This window comes from Felis catus, chromosome B4 (assembly GCF_018350175.1).
Source record: "Felis catus isolate Fca126 chromosome B4, F.catus_Fca126_mat1.0, whole genome shotgun sequence".
Taxonomy (NCBI): domain Eukaryota; kingdom Metazoa; phylum Chordata; class Mammalia; order Carnivora; family Felidae; genus Felis; species Felis catus.
Genome location: NC_058374.1, coordinates 100,531,474 through 100,557,521, shown reverse-complemented (window position 1 = coordinate 100,557,521; position 26,048 = coordinate 100,531,474). Strand labels below are relative to the sequence as shown.

The following is a 26,048-nucleotide window of genomic DNA, read 5'->3' as shown; positions in this document are numbered from 1 at the left end:
ATGCTGAATCAATAGAACAATTTGGGGAATTTTGAAATTTTAACACCACTGATTTCTCCAAGCCATGAACCTGATACACATCCATTTGTTTAGCTCTTCTTTAAGTTTCCTTAGCAATGTTCAGTAATATTCTAGGTGCAAATATTAAATATATTTTGTTAAATTTATTTTAGGTACTTTATTTTTGTGCTATGTACATAATATTTATTTCTTTTAATTTTCCAATTGTTCATTGCTCGTATAAAAAATTCAACAGAGTTTTGTATATTGAACTTGTATCATGCCATCTGGCTAAATTTACTTATTCTAGTAGCTTTTTTGCAGATTCATTAGGATTTTCTACATCTACTATCCCATATTCTGCAAATAGAAAGTTCTGCTTCTTTCTCTCCAATTTATACCTGTTGTTTGTTTTTCTTGCCTGTTACAACAGCTAGGACCTCCAGGAAAATGGTTAATAAAGGTGGTAAAATCATATACCCTTGATAACTCCAAAGGGAAAGCATCCAGTCTTTAAACATGATGTTAGTTGCAGGTTCTTCAGACTCTCTTTATCAGGGTGAAGCGTTCTTTTATTTTTAGTTTCCCCAGGATTTTTATTAATCGTTATCGTGTGTTGAATTTTCTAAGTACTTTTACTGTACCTATGGCTAATCTGATTTTTACCCCTTTACTATTCTTTTAATGAGGCGGATTACCTTAATTGATTGTTGAAGGCTAAGGTCAAACCAATCTTGCACGTCTGGGATAAATCTCCTTTGGTCATGAGGTGTTATCATATTTATATATTGCTGGATTTGATTCACTAATATTTTTTTAATGTTTTTATTTATTTTTGAGAAAGAGAGAGCACCAGCAGGGGAGGGGCAGAAAGAGAGAGGGAGACACAGAATCCAAAGCAGACTCCAGCTGTCAGCACAGAGCCTGATGCAGGGCTCGAACCCACAGACTATGAGATCATGACCTGAGCTGAACTTGGATACTTAACTGTTTGAGTCACCCAGGCACCCCAGTTTGCTAATATTTTAAGCATTGTTCTGTGTTTTGGGGTGCCTAGGTGGCTCAGTTGGTTAAGCGTCTGATTCTTGACTTCTGAGTTCGAGCCCCATATCGGGCTCTGTGCTGGTAGTGTGGAGCCTGCGTAGGATTCTGTCTCCCTCTCTGTCCCCCGCCCCCTGTTTGCTGTTTATCTGTCTCTCTCAAATAAAAATTGTAAAAAAATAAATAAGTATTTAAAAAAAGAATTTTTCTGTGTTTCTGAAGGATTTGGGTCTTTAATTTCATTATCTTTTAATATCTTTGTTTTCAGGAGAATTCTAGCCTCATAAAACGACTTGGGAAGGGTTCCTTCCTCTTCTGTTTTCCAGAAGCTTTTATGCAGGACTGTTATCATTCTTCCTTAAATTTTTGGTAGAACTCACTAGTAAGTCCATCCAAGACTAGAGTTTTCTTTATGGGAAGGCTTTTAATTATAAATTCAAATTATTTAAAAGATATAAGGCTACTCAGATTTTAGGTTAATTTTTTTTAGTATTTGTGACTTTCACTATATGTCCATTTTTGTTTCTATCTTAGCAATGCATTTCTGTCATTTAGGTCTATTTCACCTAGAGAAACTATGTAAGAATTTCTGTAGGGATATATACTTAGGCATGAAACCTGAGGCTTTGTTTATCTTAATGCTTCTATTTTCTTTTTCACTAATCTCTGCTTTTATTATATTTTTATATTTTATTTTCTTTGGTTTCTTTGGTTTTATTCCATTTTTTCCCTAACTGCATACTTTGCTTCTTGATTTTCAACCTACATTCTTTCTCTTTTAAAGAATTTATTACTATAAATTTATTTTTAAATATCTTTTGCCCATCTCTGAAGTTTTATCTTTAGTATTTTCTTTACCATTGAGTTCTAAGTATATTTTAATCATCGTTATTTCTTTTTGACGTAGTTACTTAGAAATACATATTTGCAAATGCTCAAATGTATTATGTTTGCTTTTTTTTACACTTTTGTTATTGATTTTACACTAGATTGCATTGTTGACAGAAAATATGAGCTGTATGATACATACCCTTTGAAAATTGTTGGGGCGCCTAGGTGGCTCAGTCGGTTGAGCGTCCGACTTCGGCTCAGGTCATGATCTCATGGTCCGTGAGTTCGAGCCCCACGTCGGGCTCTGTGCTGACAGCTCAGAGCCTGGAGCCTGCTTCAGAGTCTGTGTCTCCCTCTCTCTCTGCCCCTCCCCCGTTCATGCTCTGTCTCACTCTGTCTCAAAAATAAAATAAACATTAAAAAAAGAAAGAAAGAAAGAAAATTGTTGAGGCTGGAGGCTGGCTTTATGGCCCTACCACATGATTAGGTTGGTTCATCTGTTCCTTATGTTCTCAAGAAGAATGTACATTCTTTAATCATTGGTTCTATATACCAATGGTTCTATATGTATCCATTAATCAAGCTGCTCAGTATATGATTCAGGTTTTCCATATATTCATGAAAACTTTTGGTCTACAATTCACATATTGTATTTGTCCACTTTTTGTATTATTACATCAGTTTTGTTCTCTAAATTTTGAGACTTTATCATTTTTATACTGTATTTTATATCTTTTATTGAGTTCTGTAAGGTTAGAATTAGAATTTCCTGTTGAAACGAGCTTTTTATCATTACGTTGTGAGTCTCCTTATCTTTGACAATACTTTTTTGTCTTGTATTCTATTTTCATTATTATTATTATAGAAACTCCAACATCTTTTGGCTAGTATTTTCCTGGTATACTTTTCAAAAATTATTTTTATTTTTTCATGTTCAACCTTTCTTAGTCCTTATGTTTTAGATGTGTCTCTTATAAACATGCAAAATCCATGTTTATAACAGTCTATCAGTCTCTGTCTTTTAGCTGATGAGTCCAGCTGCCTTATAGATATTGTTACCTGGACTAGTTTCTATCATCCTTCTTGTGCTTTTTCCTTTGTTGTATTTTTGTGTGTTTATTCTTTCTTCAGGAAAATTATTGGTTTGGTTCAATTTTTTAAAAATTTAGGGCAAAAAAATATATATCATAAATTTGCCTCTTAAATCATTTTAACGTGTACAATTCAGTGGCATTAATTACATTCCCAATGTTGTGCAACCATCACCACTATCTATTTCCAAAACTTCTTCATCACTTGAAACAGAGACTCTGTTAACTGTTAAGCAATAATTCCTTTATTCCTTTATAGCCCCTGATGACCTTAATCTATTTTTTTGTGTTTATGAATTTGCCTATTTTTGATATGTTACATAAGTGGAATCATACAATCTTTATCCTTTTGTGTCTGGCTCATTTCACTTAGCATAAAGTCTCCAGGTTCATCTACGTTGTAGCATGATCAGAACTACATTCTTTTGTGTGGTTTCATAATATTCCAATGGACGTATATACTATATTTTATTAATCCATTCATTGGTTTATGGACATTTGGGTCGTTGCCACCATCTGGCTATTCTGAATAATGCTGCAATGAACACAGGTGTACAAATAACTGTTGGAGTCCCTGCTTTCAATTATTTTGGGTATATGTATAGGAATGGAATTGCAGTTTGCTTTCTTATTTGATTGTTTCCTTCTACTGATTGAAGATTACAGACTCCATATCTACTCTTTAATGGTTAACTTTTAAGTAATAGTTTGTATGCATAATAACTAATCAAGTCTACGGTCAATACTTTCACCTCCTCCAAATAACACAGGAATTTAGAAACTTAACTCTGATCCCCTCCTTCTTAACTTACATAGATTTATTGTCCAGAATTAGGTTCTGTGTCCTTTGTTAACCCCACAAAGCATTTACTTTCATTATTACAATTATTATTGCTGGTATGCTGATATGATACAAATTAAATAGCAATCACTAAAAAAGCAGAAATAAAGCATGTAACTTAAATAACTAGAAATTTTAAAAGTGAAATATTGATGTAATCTTTCAATGTAAAAATATTCTGATTTTTTAAGTCAGCCCCTAAGTAAAAATAAATAAAAATTTTAAATTCTCAAGGAAAAAAAGACTTTCAATATTGTGCAGAGCAAACAAAACCCCAGGATGACAAATTTCAGCTCAAGTTTAAAATCTATGATGTAACTTGACATTGCCATTATGTCTAACAGTGGTTTGCTCATACCTGCATATGGATAAAATATGATATTTCATTTACCCTGACTATAATAATCAATTTTGGAACTATGTCATCAAGTACCCTAAAGTTCTTACTCTATGCTTTACTTGTGGCTTGGCAGACCAATATCACTCCGCTGCTTCATTGGTCAGCATACAGTCCTCAAGTGCCTAGGACATGGCAGCCCAGTTTCAGTCATTAAGGACACAGCACTGAATATATTGACAAAAATGAATGCCTTTATATTTGGACAGACATCTCCAAAGAAGACGTACAAACAGCCCATGAACACATAAAAAAAATGCTCAATATCACTAATCATTAGGGAAATGCAAATCAAAACTACGAGATACCCCCTCCCACTCATCAGGATGGCTATCAAAACAACAACAACAACAACAACAACAACAACAGAAAATAATACGTGTTGATGAGGATGTAGAGAAACTGGAAGCCTTGTGTATCATAGGTAGGAATGTAAAATTGTGCAGCCACTGTGGAATACAGTATGGTGGTTCCTCAAAAATTAAAAATAGAACCACCACTATAAAATAGAACCACCATATGATCCACCAGTTCTACTTTTGGGTACACACTCAAAAGAAGTGAAATCAGAGTCTCACAGCAGCATTATTTAAATGAGGTAAACTGTGGAAGCAACGCAAGTGTCCCTAGATAGATGAGGGGATAAGCAAACTGTGATATATACATACATTAGAATATTATTCAACCTTAAAATGGAAGGAAATTCTGACACATGCTACAACATAGATGAAATTTAAGGACATTATACTAAGCGAAATAAGCCAGTCACAAAAAAGAAACAAATACTATATGACTCTATTCATATGAGGTACTTAAAGTAGTCAGAATCATAAAGACAGAAAGCCTGATGGTTGCCAGGGACTAGTAGAAAGGGCAGAATGGGGGTTAATGTTTAATGAGTATAGTGTTTCAATTTTACAAGATGACGAGTTCTGGAGATGTATGGTCGTGGTGAAGGTTGCACAACAATATGAATGCTCTTAATCTCACTGAACAGTACACTTAAAAATGGTTAAGAAAAAAAATGGTCAAGAGTAAATTTTATGTGTACTTTTTACCACTACAAAAAAAAAATTGAGGAGTGCCTGAGTGGCTCTGTCAGTTGGGTGTCCGACTCTTAGTTTCGGCTCAGGTCAGGACCTCATGGTTTTGTGGGGTCAATCCCTGCATTGGGCTCTGCACTGGCAGCATGGAGCCTGCTTGGGATTCTCTCTCCCTCTCTCTCTCTGCCCCTCCCCCACTCACACTGACTCTGTCTCTCTCAAATACAATTAAAAAGAAAACAATTTTTTTTTGAAAAAAAAAATTCCTCGAGGGAATTTACACATAGAAAGAAAGGAAATGAACAAACAAAACATATGCTAAGCCAAGTGGTGAGAATGTTCTAGAGAAAAACAAAACAAGGCAAGAAGACAGAGAATGCTGGGGAAAGAGGCTGGAGGTGGTTGCAGTGGTCAGGGAAGATTTTACCAAGGAGGTGATTCTTGAGCAAAGACCTTGTGCTAGAGAGGACTAGCTCTGCCCTCCCCATCTTAGAGTAGAATTGTTACTACGGTGGCCTCTGAGCCAGGACCTTTCCCGGCCCCTCCTGCATCTTGACATAGCCACATAACCAATGGAATTGGCTCTTCCCACTTCTGGCTCTTCCCTCTTCTGCCAACTGAAGCAGAAGACCCGGAGACTTCAGAGCGGCTGTCCAAGAGAAATATAATGTGAACCACGTTATTTTTAATTCTCCAACAGCCACATTACTATGTGTTTGGGGAAAAAACGGGTGAAATTCATTTTAATAATGCATCTTTGAACCCAGTATTTCCAAAAATTATTTCAACATGTATCTAAGATACAAAAAATATCAATGAGATACTCTTCTTTTTTTCAAAATCCAGTATGTGTTTTACTCTTATTGCACATTTCAAGTGCTGCTAGCCCTTTTTCAAGTACTCAGTAGCACACGTGGCACCATGTTGGACAGTGCAAGCCCAGAATATGGTGGAGCATAGATGATGAAAGAAGGTGGTCCCTATTCTCCGTATGGAGGACAGCCACCCATCAACCAGGAACACCCACATGTTATCATTACATGAAAAATAAACTTCCTTTGGGTTAATCTTCCAAAGGTTTGAGATTCATCTTGCAGAAACTGATTCCTTGAAGTGGTGTAGAAAATAAAAAACTAAAATATAGAGAATTGGCTTAGGAATAAGGTAACAGGCAGCACAAAAGAGACATTAGGAGCTGGAAATCAGAGACTCATGTTATGTGCTGATAGAACTCTTAACTGCGCACACTTGTGAGACAGAACAGGTACAAGCAGTGACCCTGTAACATTACAGTAATTAAAAAAAAAAACAACAAGAATGCCAACAGATGCTGTAGTCATCTGCTCAGGCTGCCATAACAAAATACCACAGGCAGGGTGGCTTACACAACAGAAGATTATTTTCTCACAGTTCTGGAGACCAGAAATCCAAGATCAGCCCCAGCAGGATCAGTTTCTGGAAAGACCTCACTCCTTGGCTTTCAGATAGCTGCCTTCTTTGTGTCCTTGCATGGTCTTTTGTCTGTGCATGCATACTCCTGGTGTCTCTTCCTCTTCTGGTCCTATTGGATTAGGTTCCCACCATTATTATCTCATTTTACCTTAATTACCTCCTTAAAGTCCCCATCTCCAAATCCAGGCACATTGAGGGTTAGGGCTTCTACATATGAATTTGGAGGGACACCATTCAGTTCATAAAAGATGCTGAATGCTCCTCTCTGTACTGAACAGAGTAAAAGTACAGAGAGAAGCATTCAGCATCTTTTATTCGGATTCTGGATAAACCTTTAAGGTAGTGCTAAAGGCTCCCTGTCTGAAATTCAGGCATAAATGATGCTTATGCTTCTGGGTGGCTCAAGTCAAAGAACTACATACGCATCAAGACCAGGAATTGGATCCCAGCAGCTCATAAAGTGCTTAATGTGCAAAAATTGTTTTAAAAATGTGTTCAGAGAAGAATTGGCTGGTCTGCAAGCAGAAATAAAAGAGAATGAAGAGAATCTAGAAATCAAGGTGAGTTTGGGGCCTTGATGGTATGGAAAGCTGACTGCTTCTGGATACCAAGCAGTAGGGGATAACATCAGAAATGCTTTGAGCAAAAGTGCCCATTAAGTAGTTTTTGGTTAAGCAGAACTTTTCAAGGCTAAAACAGAGATCATGGGCAACTTATTCTCTTCCCACCAAGCCTATTGCTTCAAGGGGGCCTCAAGTTAACCCTGTGAAATTAAGAGAAAAATAAGTAGAGAGGCAAGGAGGGAAAGAAATAGAGAAGGCCTAAGAATAAATTATTTTTATTTTTTTTTAATGTTTATTTTGAGAGAGAGAGAGAGAGAAAGAGCATGAGCAGGGGAGGGACTGCTCATCCCTCCCAAGCAGGCTCCGCACTGTCAGCACAGAGCCCGATGCTGCGCCTGAACCTGTGAACCATGAGATCATGACCTGAGCCAAAATTGAGAGCCAGACGCTTAACTGACTGAACCACCCAGGCGCCCCAAGAATAATTTTCAAGAAAGAACTTTGGATGTGGTTACTGGCACATGGAGCTGACTAGAAATCATGGGAATAATGTTTCCGAAGAATAGTGATCTGAGTCTTAAAAAGCCTGTGACTAAACAGGCTTGTGATCCCTTGGACACACCTAGGGATCTCAAGTGCCCAACGGCAGGACACAGCTGTACGTGCTCCAAGGAAGTCAGATTCTTTACTGCTGCTCTCAGATATTGCCAGAAAGGATACTGGGCAAGAAAAACCACCCCAGAGGACAGAGCCAAGAACTACAGAAAACAGTGAACAAGCAAGTTCCTCCCATCAAGCAGAACCACAGTCTAATGAAGGAACTTCCTATACCATGAGGGTAGGGAGGATTCGTAACGCCTGTCCCGTTGGGTTCGCCACTGCTGTGAACCAGTTACTGCTATGGATCTCTCAGCTGCCCTTTTCCAAAGAAGAGCTTCTATTTCTATCCTGTTCTTGATTCATATTTTTTATGTGAGGTTTGCTGTGGGGGAGGTGGGCAGACAATTAGCCTTTGAATTCATAGGTCTCTGAACCAAAGGAACACACTACCCAGAGTGCCTGGACTGTGTTCTGGATGAAGCACCGGGGTGGAACTTTGGGCTGTCTCCTTTGGGAAGGAGGCCACACAGATACTTGTGGCCAGGAGGCAGTCCATGGCAGAAATAGCTAGCTGCCTCAAGAGTTGTTACTCTCTGTCTCTAGTGTTAGGCTCTTACTGGGAATGTGCTGCAGAGCCAGTAACTAGCTATTGTCTCAAGAGAATGTGAGCAGAAGTGATACATGCCTTGTCTACTGTCTGTTTCTCCTTCCACCAGTGAGAAACAGAGGTCTCAGGGATTGTCTAAAGACAGTGCACACAAATGGAAGGAGCCTGGGTCCCAGAATTGCCACATACAGGAAATCTACCTGACATCCAGGAACACCGTTATCAGACTGTTACATGAGTGAGAGATTGACTTCTGTTTTATTAAACCACTGAAATTGTAAAGTTCCTTTGCTATAGAAGTTCACATGAACCTAATTAATGTGCCCCTGAAAGAGGTGAAAGAGAGAGCCATACATCTCTAGACGAAAAGCATTCCAGGCAGAAGGAACAGAACAGTAAACCCATGGCCCTTGGGCAGGAGAATACCAAACGTGTTCAAGGATTAGCAAGGAGCTGAGCACGGCTGAAGCAAAGCAAACAAGGGGGAAAACTGAAGGCGATAAGATCAGAGTTGTAAAAAAGAGGCCATATCCTTAAAACCTTGTAGGCTACTGGGAAGATTTTAGCTTTTACTCTGAAATGAGTTGGAAAGCCACTATGGTATTTGGAGAGGAAGGAGGACATGATCTGACATTTTAATTTGGATCACTGTAGCTGGTGCTTAGGAACAAATTACAGGGGAACAACAAATAGGGTAATCAGCTCTGAGAATATGAAAACAATCCAGGGGAGAGATGGAGGTGGTTTGGAATCAGGAGGTTGTAAACTTGGTGGTAATCAGTATTCGGATTCTGGATAAACCTTTAAGGTAGTGCTAAAGGCTCCCTGTCTGAAATTCAGGCATAAATGATGCTTATGCTTCTGGGTGGCTCAAGTCAGAGAACTACATATGCACCAAGACCAGAAATTGGATCCCAGCAGCTCATAAAGTGCTTAATGTCCTCTGTAGTGAAAAAGGAATAGTATTATTGTTTTGGTATAGGTATTAATAATTAACTGGTACAAAGTAAATGAAACTAACTGAAAGTCTTATGGATGCTTTCTGAGTTAACCACCCCATAAAGAACTTCCCACTGAAATTTAATGCTATTAAAGTACATGCATCTTCAGTGCCACCTTTAATATTAACCACGAGATGGTCATTGGCCTGAGAGACAAGGTTACTTTGGTTTCCTTCAAACAGCAAACTGTGATTTTCTAAAACAAGCAAACAAACAAACAAAAATCAGCTACTACTTTAAATAGGAAAACTATGAAGATGTCAGTTTTACAGCCATGAGATTCAGTGAAGCTTGCCTCACAGGCTATATAGAGGTTTTTCTTACTTTCTCTTTACATGTGTAACAAGAGAATCATTAGAAAATAGTGAAAGCAAGATTATTCTTACTGTTGCGCAAATTGTAATTTACCTCCTGCTTTTACATTTTTAATTTTAGCCCTATAGTTGCCACACGCGGAATCCCCCACAAGCAATATGGTGGGCTTTCCTCTCCTCATATGTCCCAGTTATGCTTCGGCTGAGTTTGTCATTTTTTTATGCCTTTAGAAGGGTCACTGGAAAAAAGGTAAATCATTTACATAACTGTATTCTTCCTCAACTAGCAACTTTGCTCAGTTTATGTTGACACTGACAAAGGTAAAATATTTTCAAAATTTTTCATTATAAAAAAAAATTGCAAGATTACAAAAAGTTTAGGAAAAGAGCAAACACAAATTACACTAAGTGGATACTCCAGCATCATGTCACGATGACTGCAAACATCAATAAAATATTTAACAACCATGAGACAAGTAAAGAAATCATTAAAGTGGAAAAACATATTTCCAGAGTAAATTTCAGCAAGCTTAAGAAAATAGAAGTGGCCACTTGGGAACATAATTAAACAATAAGAAAACCAGTAAAACTGGGTATGAAGATAGGAAGAAATCCTCCTTGAGTCAAAAGGACAGGCAAAATTTAACTTCATCAGCCAAAAAAATGTTGAATAACTGAAATAAAGAGGAATTACATACGCACACACAGGGTATTAGACCATTTTATATGCTGGCGTAAGTCTAAGGGGGGAAAATAAATGCAAAAAATTTTAGATATTATTTGCAAAAACCAAAACACACAAGGATAGGAAAATATTGTTACTTTGCTTACTTAAATTACGTAAAGTATAAGATAAAGTAAAAGAAACTATGCTCTCTTGTGGATAAGGACCTACAACCGTTAAAAGTAACATTAAACAGAAGAAACATAATTTTTTGGCCTTCCTTGGCCAAAACAGGATCACGCTTGATGGCACTTTTATAACAGAGAACATCTGGATTAGAGAGAAAGAAAACTTAATAAAAGTATGTCATTAAACTGTAGATCAAAAGAATATGTCTTAATTCGTAGGGCCTTATAGCTCCCTGTGTGATATGGTATCATAGGCGTGTGCAGCTGAATATAAGAACACAGAAGTTTCCGTTCTACCATCTCAGAAGCACCAATTTATTTGATAGTCATGCTCTAGATAACCAGGGAAGATTTTATTCATATCTTTTAAATCTTCAACAAGAATAATAATCCAGGAATCCCAAGCAATTTTATTAAGTTGGTCATGCAGGCTGCTGTTTTCTGCACTCTTTTCTGAATATTTCTCCGTTTATCAGGAGACATCTCCTCCAACTCTGTTAGGAATGTGGGGTCCCCTCCCATTCAAGCCTTCCTCCTGGAGGAAGAAACAACTCTTGCCCCAATCTTACCTGATTCCACTCACATCTGTACCACTCAAATAAGCCTACCCTGAGCCCTTTCTTCTTGGGGCCTATACCTTCGTGGTCCTATTCTCTAAGCCACAGATACACCCATTTGAGAGTAGTGAGGCCATTACTGAATATGCCCAAGAAGTGGCCATGTTGGTTTGTGAGTAAATAGTAGAGAGGAGCATTTTGGGAAATATTCATCAAAAGAGACCAAACTTTCATCCAATCACAATGCCTCTGCTATTGTGGGAGGGAAGGAATTATGAGTACAACACAGTGTCTACAACCCAGATTTGGCCACCAGCCTAGGCCCCATGCTTAGAAAAAGGATAAGAAGTAAAAAGCAACTACCAACAGAGATTGTTCTCTGACTCCGTATTTCAGCACAGAGAAGCAGTGGCCTGATAGGACTTTGCTGGGTAGGAGGAGAGTGCGAGGGGGAACCAGGCCGTCTCCCATTCGTACTCCATGGTAGTAGCACCTCACAGAAGCAGTAGCATCAGCAACACCGGTACTAAAAGCAGTGAAGAGCCAGTTCTGGTTTCATGAGACGGCAGCGGCTGCAGCCAGCACCCTTGATGGGGGCACAGTGTCATCACAGAGTATCCCTGACCTGAGTGCCAACGGCTTTACTTGCCAGAGGTGGCCATGCTACCTGGAGATACCCGATGTCACGCATCACTAATAAGGGCAGAAAGAAACCAACATATGGCAGGGGAGGCCTTGGGTATCAGGGAAGATTTAAAGAACCTGTTTTGAGAGGAGGTATGACCAGGGACTCTCGGAATTCACTGGTGAGACAGGGGTGAGTTTCTGAAGGAGCTAGAAGGTCCAGTGTTACATGAAGTATTACAGAGAAATTAACCCCATTTTCATCTCCAGGGACAGACTGAGGAAAGACGTCTTAATGTGCTATGTGGGCGATGTTGGTTAAATGATTACTCTTTCCAGGAACAGTATGCATTTTAACAGAGACTTCTTGTAGACGATACATTAACCTTTGTACACGAACATTTCCCCCTGATTGTTTAGAGAAGACCTGGGCTAAAACATCTCCATTTGGGTTCAATATTCTAATTGTCTAGTTTTTTCAAGGTGAAAGGCTCTGCATATAAGATGGTTCTGGGTTAGGAAAGGCAATATCTGTAGTATTTATGCACAAGTTTCTAGTTCCTGAGCTGCTAACCCCAAGCCTTCTTTCCACCACTTCCAACCCCAACCTCCTCTTTCCACTGCACAATGGAAACATCTTCATGTGGTCCTACCAAGGATCATAATGAATAAATGTTATTAATATGATGCTATTAGGTAGGTATATAAATACATTCAGCCATTTAATTCTAAGCCTAGAAGAATAAAGGTCACAAAGGTCAGTCTTTGGCCTGATATTTTTTTAATATTCTCCTTACTAATGTATGTACATTATGTAATGTAATAAGGAAAGAGGTGTTCAGTTTCACTGAATATGGAAATAAAAATTTATTTCAGTAATATTCTTATATATCCATACTAAGTGACAAGGACTCAGTAGTGAGTAGTTTTAAGATGATAACCTAAGTGTCCAGTAAGTATTTAGAATGACCGAATTGGCAGGTTCAGAGGTTTTCCAAATCATTCCTACCACTTACTATTTTTTAACGTGCATTTATTTTTTAAAGAGTTTGTGCCTGTGAGCACACCAGAGAGGGGCAGAAAGAGACAGAAACAGAGGATACGAAGCAGGCTCCATGCCGACAGCAGGTAGTCCGATGTGAGGCTCAAACTCATGAACTGTGAGATCATGACCCGAGCCGAAGTCAGGTGTTCAACTCACTGGGCCACCCACGTTAGGTGGCACCCTAATCCTATCACTTTAAAGAGAGACCTGAGCCCCAGGTAGGCAATACTTTTCTGTTTCAGGTTACCCAGCAAGTTCTGGCCAAGCCTGGGCTAGAACCTGTTTCTCTACTCCTCAGTGTGAATTCCTTCCCTTCTATAAGGCTCTGGAAATGAAGGTGAAGCTTGTCCCCCATTTTCTCCAGAATCTCAATTCCAGGGCAGTGGTCAATTCCCATTTTTACTGTTCCGTCCACCATGACCCTTCCAGAGTGGCAGCATAGATGTGGTGCCACGTAAAGGGTGGCCCGTTATACACCCTCCACTATCACACTTCCAGAAACACCTAACCCAGCTCGGAATTCATCCTATCTGTTGTGGTTTGGAATGTTTGTTACAGCACAAAACCCTCTCCACATCCTAGCCTTCAACATGCACACATAGGTACACACATACACATGCATGCACACCAAACACACTATCTTTTCCTTTAGTGAGAACACAAATTACATGATCACTAAGGAAAATGACCTTGCTCCACAGTGCTAACGATGACAACGAATCTATAAAGAATGAATTCCTCTGTTCCCTATGGGACATGTGATCACAGCTTAGGTACCTCTCTTAGAAGAGCTGGACATCTGGATGCAATTTGAGATGGGAGCCATAACTGCCCTTTGGTATTAATATGATCTTTTTGTTGTTGTTGTTGCTAAGGCTATGAGCAGGAACCAATCATAGACTTATTCTCCTGACATAGCTTATGGTCAGCCAAGAATAAATCTGCCTTCTTTGAACTTTCTAGCAGTTAGAGAAACAAATGTATTAGGCCCATGAATGGCTGCAGACAAAGGCCATTTTTAAAAACAGTGTGGAGGTTCCTCAAAAAATTAAAAATAGATATACCCTATGACCCAGCAACAGCACTGCTAGGAATTTACCCAAGGGATACAGGAGTGCTGATGCATAGGGGCACTTGTACCCCAATGTTTATAGCAGCACTTTCAACAATAGTCAAATTATGGAAAGAGCCCAAATGTCCATCAACTGACGAACGGATAAAGAAGATGTGGTTTATATATACAATGGAATACTACTTGGCAATGAGAAAGAATGAAATCTGGCCACTTGCAGCAATGTGGATGGAACTGGAGGGTATGTGTTATGCTAAGTGAAATAAGTCAGGCAGAGAAAGACAGATACCATATGTTTTCATTCCTATATGGATCCTGAGAAACTTAACAGAAGACCAGGGGGGAGGGGGAGGGGAAAAAAGTTACAGAGAGGGAGGCAACCATAAGAGACTCTTAAGGACTGAGAACAAACTGAGGGTTGATGGGAGGTGGGGGAGAGGGGAAAGTGGGTGATGGGCATGAAGGAGGGCACTTGTTGGGACGAGCACTGGGTGTTGTATGGAAACTAATTTGACAATAAATTATATTAAAAAAAAAAAAAAAGAACAGCCCTCAGTTTATGAACTGCTAAATTGATACACTCAAAAGAGACTTGAGACTTGCCAGGATGTGAAGCCAAGGTCCCTCTGTTGCTCCTTGTGGAGAAAATGTCAACCTCTAATTCCCTCTGTAACTGAACTTTTGAGAACAGATGATGCTACACCCAGATGACTGAGTTTGAGGGAGTGGAAGAAAAGGAAAATATTGGGGCACCTGGGTGGCTCAGTCAGTTAAGCATCAGACTTCTTCGGCTCAGGTCACAATCTCAAGGTTTGTGGGTATGAGCCCGGCTTCAGGCTCCATGCTGACAGCTCAGAGCCTGGAGCCTGCTTCGGATTCTGTGTCTCCCTCTCTCTGCCCCTCCCCTGCTCACACTCTGTCTCTCAAAATTAAATAAACATTAAAATTTTTTTTTAAAAAAGGAAAAGGAAAATATCTGAGGAAGCTTAAATATTAACTAGACAACTCAACCTGTCTGACTGACATGAATTAATATTTCACTACCAAGTATTTTTACTGTAAAGTGTAAAAACTCTTGGGATTTGCAACCCTAAAGGGATAAAAGACTATTTGCAAGTTTGATAAGCTTGATTTCCTCCTTTGCACAGAGGAATGTCACATGTCATCAATGTATTTTCTCTTGGTCACAACCCTTGCTGCTCATTCTCTACCTCACCCATGAGTTCTCATTTACAACCTCAACTCCTTTCAAAAATCAGTGACTTAGCCATGAACCAGTAAGACCCAACCCTCTGAATTCTGCATCTACGCCAGAGGGTGACCCACCTGCCCAAATCTTCCTCTCTTCATTGATGGCACAAGAGGGTCCATTTCTGAAATCACTGAGTCGGAAGCATCCCCCAAAATCAATGAATAAGCATACAACCAGCATGACGCTAAGGCACAAGAAACTAGGCATTGGAAAAAAACACCCGAGCACAATTCCAGATCAGGTAAACTAGAAATCTCTGGGTGTGGGATTCAGGTACTGGTATTTTAAAAAAATCTCCCCCCGTGGGATTCTAAAGCATAGACAGCGTTGAGAACCACAGCCCTAGCACAATACAGAGCCCTGGTGACTGTTGCTATGTGGGCAGTACAATACTGTTCCAAAATCAGGGACCTTTCAGGTAGAGTTTATAGAGGTAGAATTGCAAAATAATTCAATCAGCATGAAACCTGGTGTGCCAGTTTTAAAATATAGCTCCCAATCATTTGACACTTCTTCCATTGAAACATAGGGTGTATCAAAAAAAAAAAAATTCAAATGGATGAAAGACCTAAATGTGTTTAAAGACCATTACCTAGAGAAGAACACAGGCAGCAATCTTTGTGACATCGGCCGTAGCATCATCTTATTAGACAGGTCTCTGGAGACAAGGGAAACAAAAGTAAAAATGAAAGTGAACTATTGGGACCTCATCAAGACAAAAAGCTTCTGCAGAGCTAAGGAAACAATCAACAAAACTAAAAGGCAACCTATGGAATGGAAGAAGATAATTGCAAATGACATATCTGACAAAGGGTTAGTATCCAAAATCTATAAAGAACTTATCAAACTCAATACCCCCCCCCCAAAAAAACAAATAATCCAGTTAAGAAATGGGCAGAAGACAGACATTATTCAAAAAAAGACATCTGTGGCTAACAAACACATGAAAAGATGTTCAACGGGGCGTCTGGGTGGCTCAGTCAGTTGAGCATCCGACTTCAGCTCAGGTCACAATCTCACGGTCTGTGAGTTCGAGCCCCGCGTCAGGCTCTGGGCTGATGGCTCGGAGCCTGGAGCCTGCTTCCGATTCTGTGTCTCCCTCTCTCTGCCCCTCCCCTGTTCATGCTCTGTCTCTCTCTGTCTCAAAAATAAACAAACATTAAAAAAAATTAAAAAAAAAAAAAAAGAAAAAGATGCTCAACATCACTCATCTTCAGAGAAACACAAATCCAAACCACAGTAAGAAACCACCTCACACCTGTCAGAATGGCCAAAATTAACAACACAGGAAATAATAGATGTTGGCGAAGATGCAGAGAGAGGGGAACCCTCTTAAACTGTTGGTGGGAATGAAAACTGGTGCAGCCACTCTGGAAAACAGTATGCAGCTTCCTCAAAAAGTTAAAAATAGAACTACCCTATGATTCCGCAATTACACCACTAGGTATTTGCCCAAAGGATACAAAAATACTGATTTGAAGGGGCATGCACCCTGATGTTTATAGCAGCATTATCAACAATAGCCAAATTATGGAAAAAACCCAAATGTCCACTAACTGATGAACTGATAAAGAAGATGTGGTGTTATATATGCAATGGAATATTAGCCACCAAAAAGAATGATATCTTGGGGCACCAGGGTGGCTCAGTCGGTTGAGCATCCGACTTCGGCTCAGGTCATGATCTCACAGCTCGTGAGTTCAAGCCCTGCATCAGGCTCTGTGCTGATGGCTCGGAGCCTGAGCCTGCTTCGGATTCTGTGTCTCCCTCTCTCTCTGCCCCTAACCCACTCACATTCTGTCTCTGTCTCTCTCAAAAATTAATAAACATTAAAAAAAAAAAGAATGATATCTTGCCATTTGCAACAACATGGATGGAGCTTGAGTAAATTATGCTAAGTGAAATAAGTTAGAGAAAGATAAATATCATATGATTTCACTCATATGTGGAATTTAAGAAAAAAAAACAGATGGGGTGCCTGGATGGCTCAGTTGGTTAAGCATCCGACTTCAGCTCAGGTCATGATCTCGTGGTTCGTGGGTTCAAGCTCTGCATTGGGCTCTGTGCTGACAGCTCAGAGCCTGAAGCCCGATTCTGTCTTCCTCTCTTTCTGCCCCTTGCCCACTCACACTCTTTTTCTCTCTCAAAAATAAATAAACATTTAAATAAAATTTTTTTAAAGAAACAAAACAGATGAACATAGGAGAAGGAAAGAAAAAAAGAGAGAGAGAGGGAGGCAAACCATAAGAGACTATTAACTATAGAGAACAAACAGGATTGCTGGAGGGGAGGTGGGCAAGGGATGGGCTAAATGGGTAATGGGCATTAAGGAGGATACTTGTGATGAGCACTGGGTGTTATATGTAAGTGATGAATCTGTCCCTGAAACCAATATTATACTATAAGTTAACTAACTAGAACTTAAATAAAAACTTGAAACCAAAAAAAAAAAAAAAAAGGAAGGGTAGGGTAAATGTCCTTTCCTATCAAATATGGGTGGATCTTTGACTGCTTCATCCAAAAGATATAGCAGAAGTGATGCTACCTTAGGTCTAAGGTTACATCATGAAAGGCAGTACAATTTCCACTTTGTGGACTTGGGTACTCATGGTGGAGTCCTGAGCTCCTGAAAGAAGTCCAATTGCCTTAGCCACCATGCTGTAAGGAAGATCAAGCTACACTGAGAAGCCACATGCAAGGACTCTTCTTGATGCCCCACCCAAGTTCCCAGCCACCATCAGTGTCCACTGAGTAACTGAGAGATTGACAGAACATTTACAAACTCTGGGACCTGAAGGCAGCAAAGTAAGTGTATTAGAGGAATGTCTCCGAATGTGCCCATCGAACACTCATTTTCCAGTTTCCCTCCAAATTTAAGATCACTCTTTAAGCAAGCAATGCAAGAGTCTGAAGCTATATGTTGAGTTATTCTTGTTCTGAATAGTGGCTACAGTTGAAACATAGATAGAAAAAACACTGAAAATGCTAGGAAAAGGTCTGTAACATAAAACTGCCTAACCTCAAAGAGATACCATTATTATTTTAAAATATCAGAGAAATGAATAGACTTTAATCATTTGAAAGTGGAGATGGTGGTCCCCAAAAGGAATATCCACGTCCTAATCTCTGGAACCCATGAATGTTACCTTATATGGGAAAAAAGGTCTTTGCAGATGTAATTAAGTTAAGGACCTAAAGGGGAAACCATCCTGAATATAGGTGGGACCTACATTCAGTAACAAGTGTCCTTATGAGAGATACACAATAGAGATTTAACAGATAGAAGGGGAGCAGGCAATGTAACCACGGAGGCAGAGAACCAAGTGAGGCAGCCAAATATCAAAGATTGCTTATAGTCAGCAGAAGCTGGAAGAGGCAAAAAACAGATTCTCCTTTAGAGCCCCAGAGGGAATGTGGCTCAGCCAACACCCTGATCTCAGACTTCTGCCCCCAGAACTGTGAGAAAATGAATCTCTATTCTTCTAAATCAACCAGTTTGTAGTAATTTGTCACAGCAGCCACAGCAAATTAATACAGTTGGAAAAAAAATATTTCCTAATCAAAATTTTCTGCTTCTATACAAGTGTAAATTTAATAAATGGAATTTTATTCTTTATACTTGTCTCCTTATGCTTCTACCTAGAAGACAGATTTCAGTTCAAAATATCATTTCTCATATAAAAATGTCAAATTTTTATTACTGTTGTTATTTTCCTATATGTTTAATGTTTCCATGCATGTCTCTTTGATACCATCTAACAGTGATTTTTAGGCTGTATTTATCAGTAATCTAAACAGAGTACAAAGTGAAGGACTTGATTGAGCATTCTAAATTCTACTTGGGAGGTGAGGAGTGGAGAGCAGAGCACTAGACAGGAAAGGATAAGGAGGTATATGATTTGTTGGGAAGTGTCTGTAGACATTCTTTTAAAAGGATGTCTCAAATACCAACAGCAGGACATCCTACAAAATGACTTACCAGTTATTCCTCAAAACCATGGGGGCCAGCAAAAACCGGGAAAGTATGAGAAATATCATGGCCAAGAAGAGCCTAAGGAGACATGAACACTAAATATAATGCAGTATCCTGGAACAGAAAAACAGGTAATTTAAGGAAATCTGAATAAAGAAATGACTTCAGTTATCATTATTGGCTCATTAATTTCAACAAAAACACTATACAAATATAAGGTGTTAAACAGGCAAAACTGAGTGCGGGATATATGGGCACTCTGTGTCCTATCTTCTCAATTTTCCTGTAAATGTAAAACTGTTCTAAGCACTAATCTATTAAAACACACCACATACATACACACACAGCTGTCTCTATCAATATCCATATTTCAAATAAGAAACTAAAGTTGAAGGAAGTGAAACACTTAATACAAATCAGCAAGTCGAGGAAATTTTCTCGACTACTTCCCGGAATGCTAGTGCATGTTGCAAAGAATTATTTAGTAAGTCTTTTCCCCCTTAATTATTGGCGATGTTCTTAAAAAGGAACACCAAAAAAACTTTTCCAGACTTAACAAGAAAGGAAAAGAAAGAAAAGGAAAAGAAAAAAAAAAAAAACAAAACAGCTGGTTGTGCTTGCAGTCTAGTTTCCAGGACTAACTGGCGTGCCATCTGCTCGCAGCATAGAGTGGTAACCATGGTTCACGTGCCACACCAGCGTGCGGCGTTAGGAAGTTTGCCCCAACAAGTCTGGACAACTTAGCTTCCGCGCAGGTTGCTGCGGGGAGGGGGTGGCGGCGGCAGCGTCCAGAGTGTGTATATCGTTTTTCCAAACTCCATCTGCTTTCCCCTCCCCTGGCTGTGCCCGCGGTCCCCCAGCGCGGCAAGCCGAAGGGACAGGAGCGGGCCTTTTATGCATAACAAAAGAGCTCCCCTCCTCCTCCCGCCGCCCCCGCGCCGCCCCCACCTTGGCTTTCCCGCGGCCGCCCGGGCCTAAGTCCCCGGCAGGAATTGGCTCCCGGGCCCGAGGTTTCCAGGTACCCGGAAGGGGGAGGGGGCCGAGGCGGTAACAATTGGGCGGGTGAGGGCGAAACGCGCGGCCGGGAGCGCCAAGACTCCGAGGGGCGGCGGGCCCGGGCCGTGCCGCCGAGCGATTGGCCGGGGCCATCCCGCCGGCCGCCGCTGATTGGCTGATTCTCAAATTCGGTCTCAAGGCGCCAGAGGAGGTGTTTTAGCGGGGACTGCGATCCGGCGCTGGAGCGCTGGCGCTGCCCTGACACCGTGGGGTCCCCGCCAGCTCAGGGCGCTCGGAGCGGGGATCTGCGCGCCTCGCTTTCCCCGCCCGATGTCGCCGCCCGCCTGCTGATCTCCTCTCCCCGCTGGTCCCTCGCCGGTGTGGGATCGTGAAAGGTCCCCACAGAGGCAGGAAACCTCCTTCTCAAAGTGGGAGTAAGTAGCGTGCGGCCCTAAGCGCTGCGTGGAGGCGGGAATTGGGGTAAAAGGGGACCCCCCCCCTCCCGCCCAGGCTGCCAGCCTCCCTGGCTGGTGGGGATCGAGTCATTTCTGCCGCCGGACTAAGAGCGTGTGGGGTGTCCTGGTTCCAGCTCTCCCTCCCGTGAGGCAGTAGAGGGGACTTGTTCCTCACGATCTGGGGGGTTCATTGGAAGAGTTTATCCTTGGGGTCTGCTTGGAGGCCTGGGAAGGGGCTGCGTTAAGAGCTGAGTGGGTTTGGTCTAGCGATCAGGTTTCCCTCCCCCCTGATTCAAAACCCCCTCAAAGCCGAATTCCTCCCAGTTCTTTGCGCCAAAATTAACTGACCTAGGAGACCCTGTGCTTTCTGACAGATTTGCCCTACACTCTTCTGACTTGGTAACTTTGTTTTGTGCTGTTGCTTTTCATAAACGATTACCAGTTTTGTCGATTTTTTGCCTTCTCAGGTTTTTAGTAATTATCAAACACACTTTAAGTGTTCGTGTTATTCATGTGCGTTTTAGAGTTGAGGGTGGCTGCACTCCTGGAAATTCCCAGGATGAGTTTAGAGAGGGGAAGTTCATGTTCACGAGCAAGTAATAAATATTTTTGTTGGAGGAGAAAACATCCAATTGTAAAATCATTTTCTAATGTAATTGTGCATTACAGATGGAGGTAAATTGTTTAACATTAAAAGACCTGATCAACCCCAGGCAGCCCAGACTAGATTTTGCAATTGAAGATGGGGAAAATGCACAAAAGGTAAGTGTGCTTAAATACCTTATGCTCTAACATATTTAAGATGGTCATTTCTAATTCAATGAAGTATTTCGACATGGCACTTGTATTTGTCTTATAAACATAATAATTAATGTTGACTATCATTATAGAAGTATACTTTTTTAAAAATGGAGGCATCCAAACCATTATTGTTGAGTTTCTCACTCACTGCGCAGTAGAAAGAGGCTGTTAGATGTAATGTTGAAACCAATTTATATGAATCGAAAATGTGCTGGACACTGCAACCAAAAATTTATACTTACAGTTGTCAAGAGTGGATTAGCTCATGCTGTGCAGGAATGTTACCCCTTGGGTCCTGGAATATAGACTGTACATTGTAAATACTGGATATTTAAAGTGCTGTGAAGTGTTCTTCATACCAATGAACCCTCTCCTAGCGACTATTCCATTCACCCAAAATTAAGACCTGTGCCACCCATATATAGGGAGATAAAATGACTTAGCCCACTAGCATACTCTGAATATTTTACAGTGCTGCTCCTGGTTCTGTACTGAGCCTTTCTCTCTCTTTCTGCACCCCTTGTGACTTTTAAGACCATGGTTGTGTCTTCAAGACCCATAACGAAGTGGCCATTGTAATGTCTAAACTGTCACCACATCGGCACAGCTGCACTCACCAGCTAGTGCCCTACGGAAAAGATGTAATAGCTTGTTAGTGAATGTCTAAGCATTTTTAGGCAGAAGCCAAATATATAACAGAAACTTTGAATACAAATCTGAGCATAGCAACTTACTTGGGCATTGCACTTCTCTAGGCTCCTTGTCTTTATTTTTAGACTTGCCATCAACAATGAAACTGTCTGGTTGCAAAGCACCTCTTATGTGGACCTTTGAAAAATACTTGACAACCATTAATTTTGGATAGGTGTGCAACTGTATGTTTTGTAGTGTTGTTTTTTTTTTTTTTTCCTACCCTTCAAAATTTTTTTGTTAGGAAAAGAAGGATACCAAAACATTGTTGTTTTCAAGAGGACTTTCTAAAAATGAACCTAAGCCATATGAGGATGGAAATGCCCAGACTTTCAAATGTATATTGAGAGTTTTGGCTTTGGGATTTTCAGAGCAAAACTTTTTGTTTTCCTTTATAATTTGGATGGAATAGCTTTGAAGGAATGTGTATGCATTTATATAAAGCCTGAGTTAGCGTCTACTTCTTTCCTTCTGGGTCAGTGATTTTTTTTTATCAAGTGCCTTCCACAAGGGCATTCTACTCTGGTTGGTATCAGTGAGTACTGTTTGCAGATGAACTTTCCCATTTTAATAGGTGTGGAGAATAACTCAAATGACTCCACAAAGAGGTTGGAAAAGTGGTTAAAATGTTTGAAATGGATTGTATGAGCAGGGATTATTTCACCTCTCAAAGAGAAGGCAAGGAATGAGAATAGTGCTTTGCCCAGAGCCTAGGTGGAGCTTTCGTCTCCTTTTCACATTGCTGTGTAGTAAACGAAGGAGGATTTCTAGGGATGGCGAGAACGTGGGATTTGCAGTAACAGAGATCTGGGTTTGATTTCCTGCTCTGCCATTTATTAGCTCCATAACCTCGAACTAATATATTTATTCAGTCACTCAATAAATATTTATATTCCAGGTGCTGAGATACAGTGGTTTAAGTTTCCTAACCTCTCTAAGCTTATTTTTTTTCTTCCATAAATTGGAGCTAATAAATAGCACCTCCCTCTTTAGGTGTTTGTAAAGTACCCAGCAACACATACTGTTCACACTGTACTCAGTGACAACGCAAAGATAAACATAGAGGCCGTGAGAGACTTTCTGGGACTCAGATGCAAAACTACCCAACTGTACTATCATTTGCCAAGTGCCATCACAGAAGTGGGAACAAAATGTTTGGCAAAATAACAGAGGAGGAAATACATTCACAGGGAATCCCGGGAGATTTGGGAAGCTTCACAGAGCAGGTAACATCTGGGCTAACCACGCCTCCATGCCTGAGGACGTTCAGCCTACAGAAAAACAGGAGTGAGCAGAACGGACATTGTAGGCAGACGAAATAATGTGAGGTGCAGGTGTTCTAGAAATGTTCAAGATACTCAGAATGGCCAGAAGCTGATGGTGTTGAATTGTTGCTTGAAAGCCTCTGAGAGATGCCTGGCACAGTGTTTTGTGGGTCAGCTGGCATTTAGAGGATTTCTCTTTCTTGACTTTCTACACATTGGTCAAGAACTAGAAGTACTGCATGATGCATGCATCTTCTTGCTACTTACGGAGGAATTTTTTTTTTAAGTGTACAGTTTTCAGTTTCATTACCCACATTTCCTGAGCCCAGTTGTGAGGTAATAAACAAGACTCTCCTCTTAAGTTGTTTACAGAGCATTTGGGGAGGACAAAAGAAGAAAATGGATGGTCTGGCATGCAGGGGCGAGCAATAAGGATTGAGCTACCGGGGTGCTCTGTGAAGGAGATAAACCTGAACAAGGGCTTGAAGGGATGAATGTTAAGACTTAGGCAAGTGGAGAGGGAGGCAACTGGTAAGAAGTAGCAATGAGCAGATACATTTGGGGACAGTGCCCAGACTTAGTGGGCACAGGTTTTCTTTGAAGGTCATTCATCATTTTTAGGAGTGATTGAGAGAGAAGGGAAGGTCAGTTTGAGCTATGTATCTGTACCTGTGTGATTACAGGTAGATAAATGTGTGCAGGAGGCACTGGTTGCCTGACTTTGGAATTCATGAAAGGTCCTAGCCAGATACAAACTTGGGAACTGTCAACATTCAGGTTGGTTTTAAAGCCCTGTACATGAGGATGAGTGAACTGTCCCAGAGAGAGCGAACAGAGAGGAGTGGAGAGCTGAGGTTCTAAGAGTAGAAAACGAGGAACCAACGAAGGAGACTGAGAAGTAGGGAGAGAACCAAGAGAAAAAATGTGCTGTTTCCAAAGGGCTGCATGTTTCATAGAGCAAAGAATAGTCAACAGTCTCAACCTGTACAGTGAGGTCAAATGAGGTGTTTTACTGTTGATTTGGCAAGTGAGAGGCGACCTAGATGAGACCAGTGGGAACCCCTGGGAGACGGGCAGAGGAAAGCCCTTGGTGTGGATTACTCATTCTAGAAAGTGTGCTCTGAAGAGAAGGAGAGTTTGTTAGTCAAAAGCTACAAAGAGACGCTTCCTAACATGTCATCTTTGCAGTGAGCCTTAAACCATAGGTCGAGTTTCAAGGGGCAAATCTTCACCGATAGCATTAAAGACAAACTAACGGTGCAGGGCAGGTTTGAAGAAAAGCAAGTGCACTGTTTGGGCACAAGGTAGAATAATGCATGAGATAGAACTGGAAAAGCAGTTGGCAAAATATTGCCAAGGGCCCCAACAAGGCTGATATCTGCACATATTATTTGAGGGAACGTGATCAAAGCTATATCTGAGACCCAAGCAAGACAGGAACCAAGATCTTATAATTACACAGCTTTTCTATGGCGGCATACAGCAGAGTCGAAGTACTGGTATAATTCATAACAAATATTTGTATAGCACTCAGGTGACAAACTGCCTTCACCTTCATTATCTGAGCCCATCCTCACAGCACCTCTATGGCAGGTAAGCGAGGCTATGTTGTGTCCATTTGCATATGAGAATTGGAGAGCCTGTTTCAGGGTTACATTTCTCCAGGCCCTCTCCAATCGAAGAAGCTACTTCCAGGGTGTTGCACTTAGATTTACCGACAGGCAGATCGGACACGGAGGTAACGTGCTGGAGGCTTGTTAGGGGTGCTCTGGGGAGCCACGTCCGTGGGTAGGAAGGGAAGGCAGCAGAACTAGACAGAGGGAGAAGCGGATCTGAGACAGTCTCAGGGGAAGTCTGGAGTTTACCCAACTAGGAGTTCTAGAATGACCCCTCAGAGTCATCCTGAGTGGGGGCAAGCCTGGCTAGGCTTTTACATGTCAGCGCTACCTCTATTGGCATCGAGGACAGTCCGGGTCTCCCTGGGAAGTTATGATTCTGGAGGACTCCGCCCTGTCAGACTGGTGAAGGGCTTCTAGCATCAGGGGAAATGAGTCATTCATTCCTGAAGAGATCTCAGCACATCCCTGTGTCCACCACACAGCTGGGGAGCCTGGCTGGAAAGCTGTAGAGATAGATTCTTTAGTTGGAACCCCTTATTTTATTGATAAGGAAACTTGGGCCTAGACAGAACAATTTGTCCAGTATCAAAAAGACACAGAGCGGAGACAAAAACCAGGTTCCCAGTCTCATTCTAACTTCCTTTCCACTTATACAATGTTAGGACTACAGGCTAGACAGACAGATGAAGCAGTTGACTTTAGATTACAGGTGACTTTCTGCCCATCTGAGATCTCAGCATAAAAATTTGCTTGGCATTCTTTTTTCTCTTGATGTAGAGGTGTGTACAATCATAACCTCGCAGGTAACCTAATTCCCCTCCAACTTTACGTATTAAACTGTAGTAAAAATATATCAAAGTGTTGAAGGAAATAATCCATCTAAATAGTTCCTCCATAGGGCAAAAGTAGGAGCTCATTACTCCTTTGAGAATAGGTAGGTCCGCTAGAGGGAGCACAGAAGGAGTGTGCATCTCTGTCCACCTCAGTGAGGCTGGCCCACACCCTCTATCACAGGGATACTTTTTGGAAAACGAGATAATCAAGGCACAGTGTTCTGTCAGCACCC

The 26,048-nt window shown here is 40.9% G+C and overlaps 1 protein-coding gene and 1 long non-coding RNA gene across 3 annotated transcripts in view; one reads left to right on the top strand and one right to left on the bottom strand.

Annotated features, from left to right (window-relative positions):
- Positions 1-5,435: 5,435 nt before the first annotated feature.
- Positions 5,436-20,253, bottom strand: LOC109501677. Its single transcript, XR_006600884.1, has 4 exons — positions 20,105-20,253; positions 19,163-19,270; positions 15,776-15,841; positions 5,436-6,805 (listed from the first exon to the last, which is right to left on the bottom strand). It is a non-coding gene; the product is annotated as an uncharacterized LOC109501677 (long non-coding RNA).
- A 104-nt stretch (positions 20,254-20,357) lies between these two features.
- Positions 20,358-26,048, top strand: part of E2F7 (E2F transcription factor 7) — a 40,327-nt gene continuing 34,636 nt past the window's right edge. The window contains exons 1-2 of one of the 2 annotated variants that reach the window (XM_006933903.4): positions 20,358-20,586; positions 21,277-21,369. In XM_006933903.4, coding sequence (XP_006933965.1) covers positions 21,277-21,369 — 93 coding nt within the window. In that variant the 5' untranslated portion in view covers positions 20,358-20,586. The remainder of the gene's footprint in view (positions 20,587-21,276; positions 21,370-26,048) is intronic. The other variant, XM_045062100.1, reaches the window with a different exon arrangement.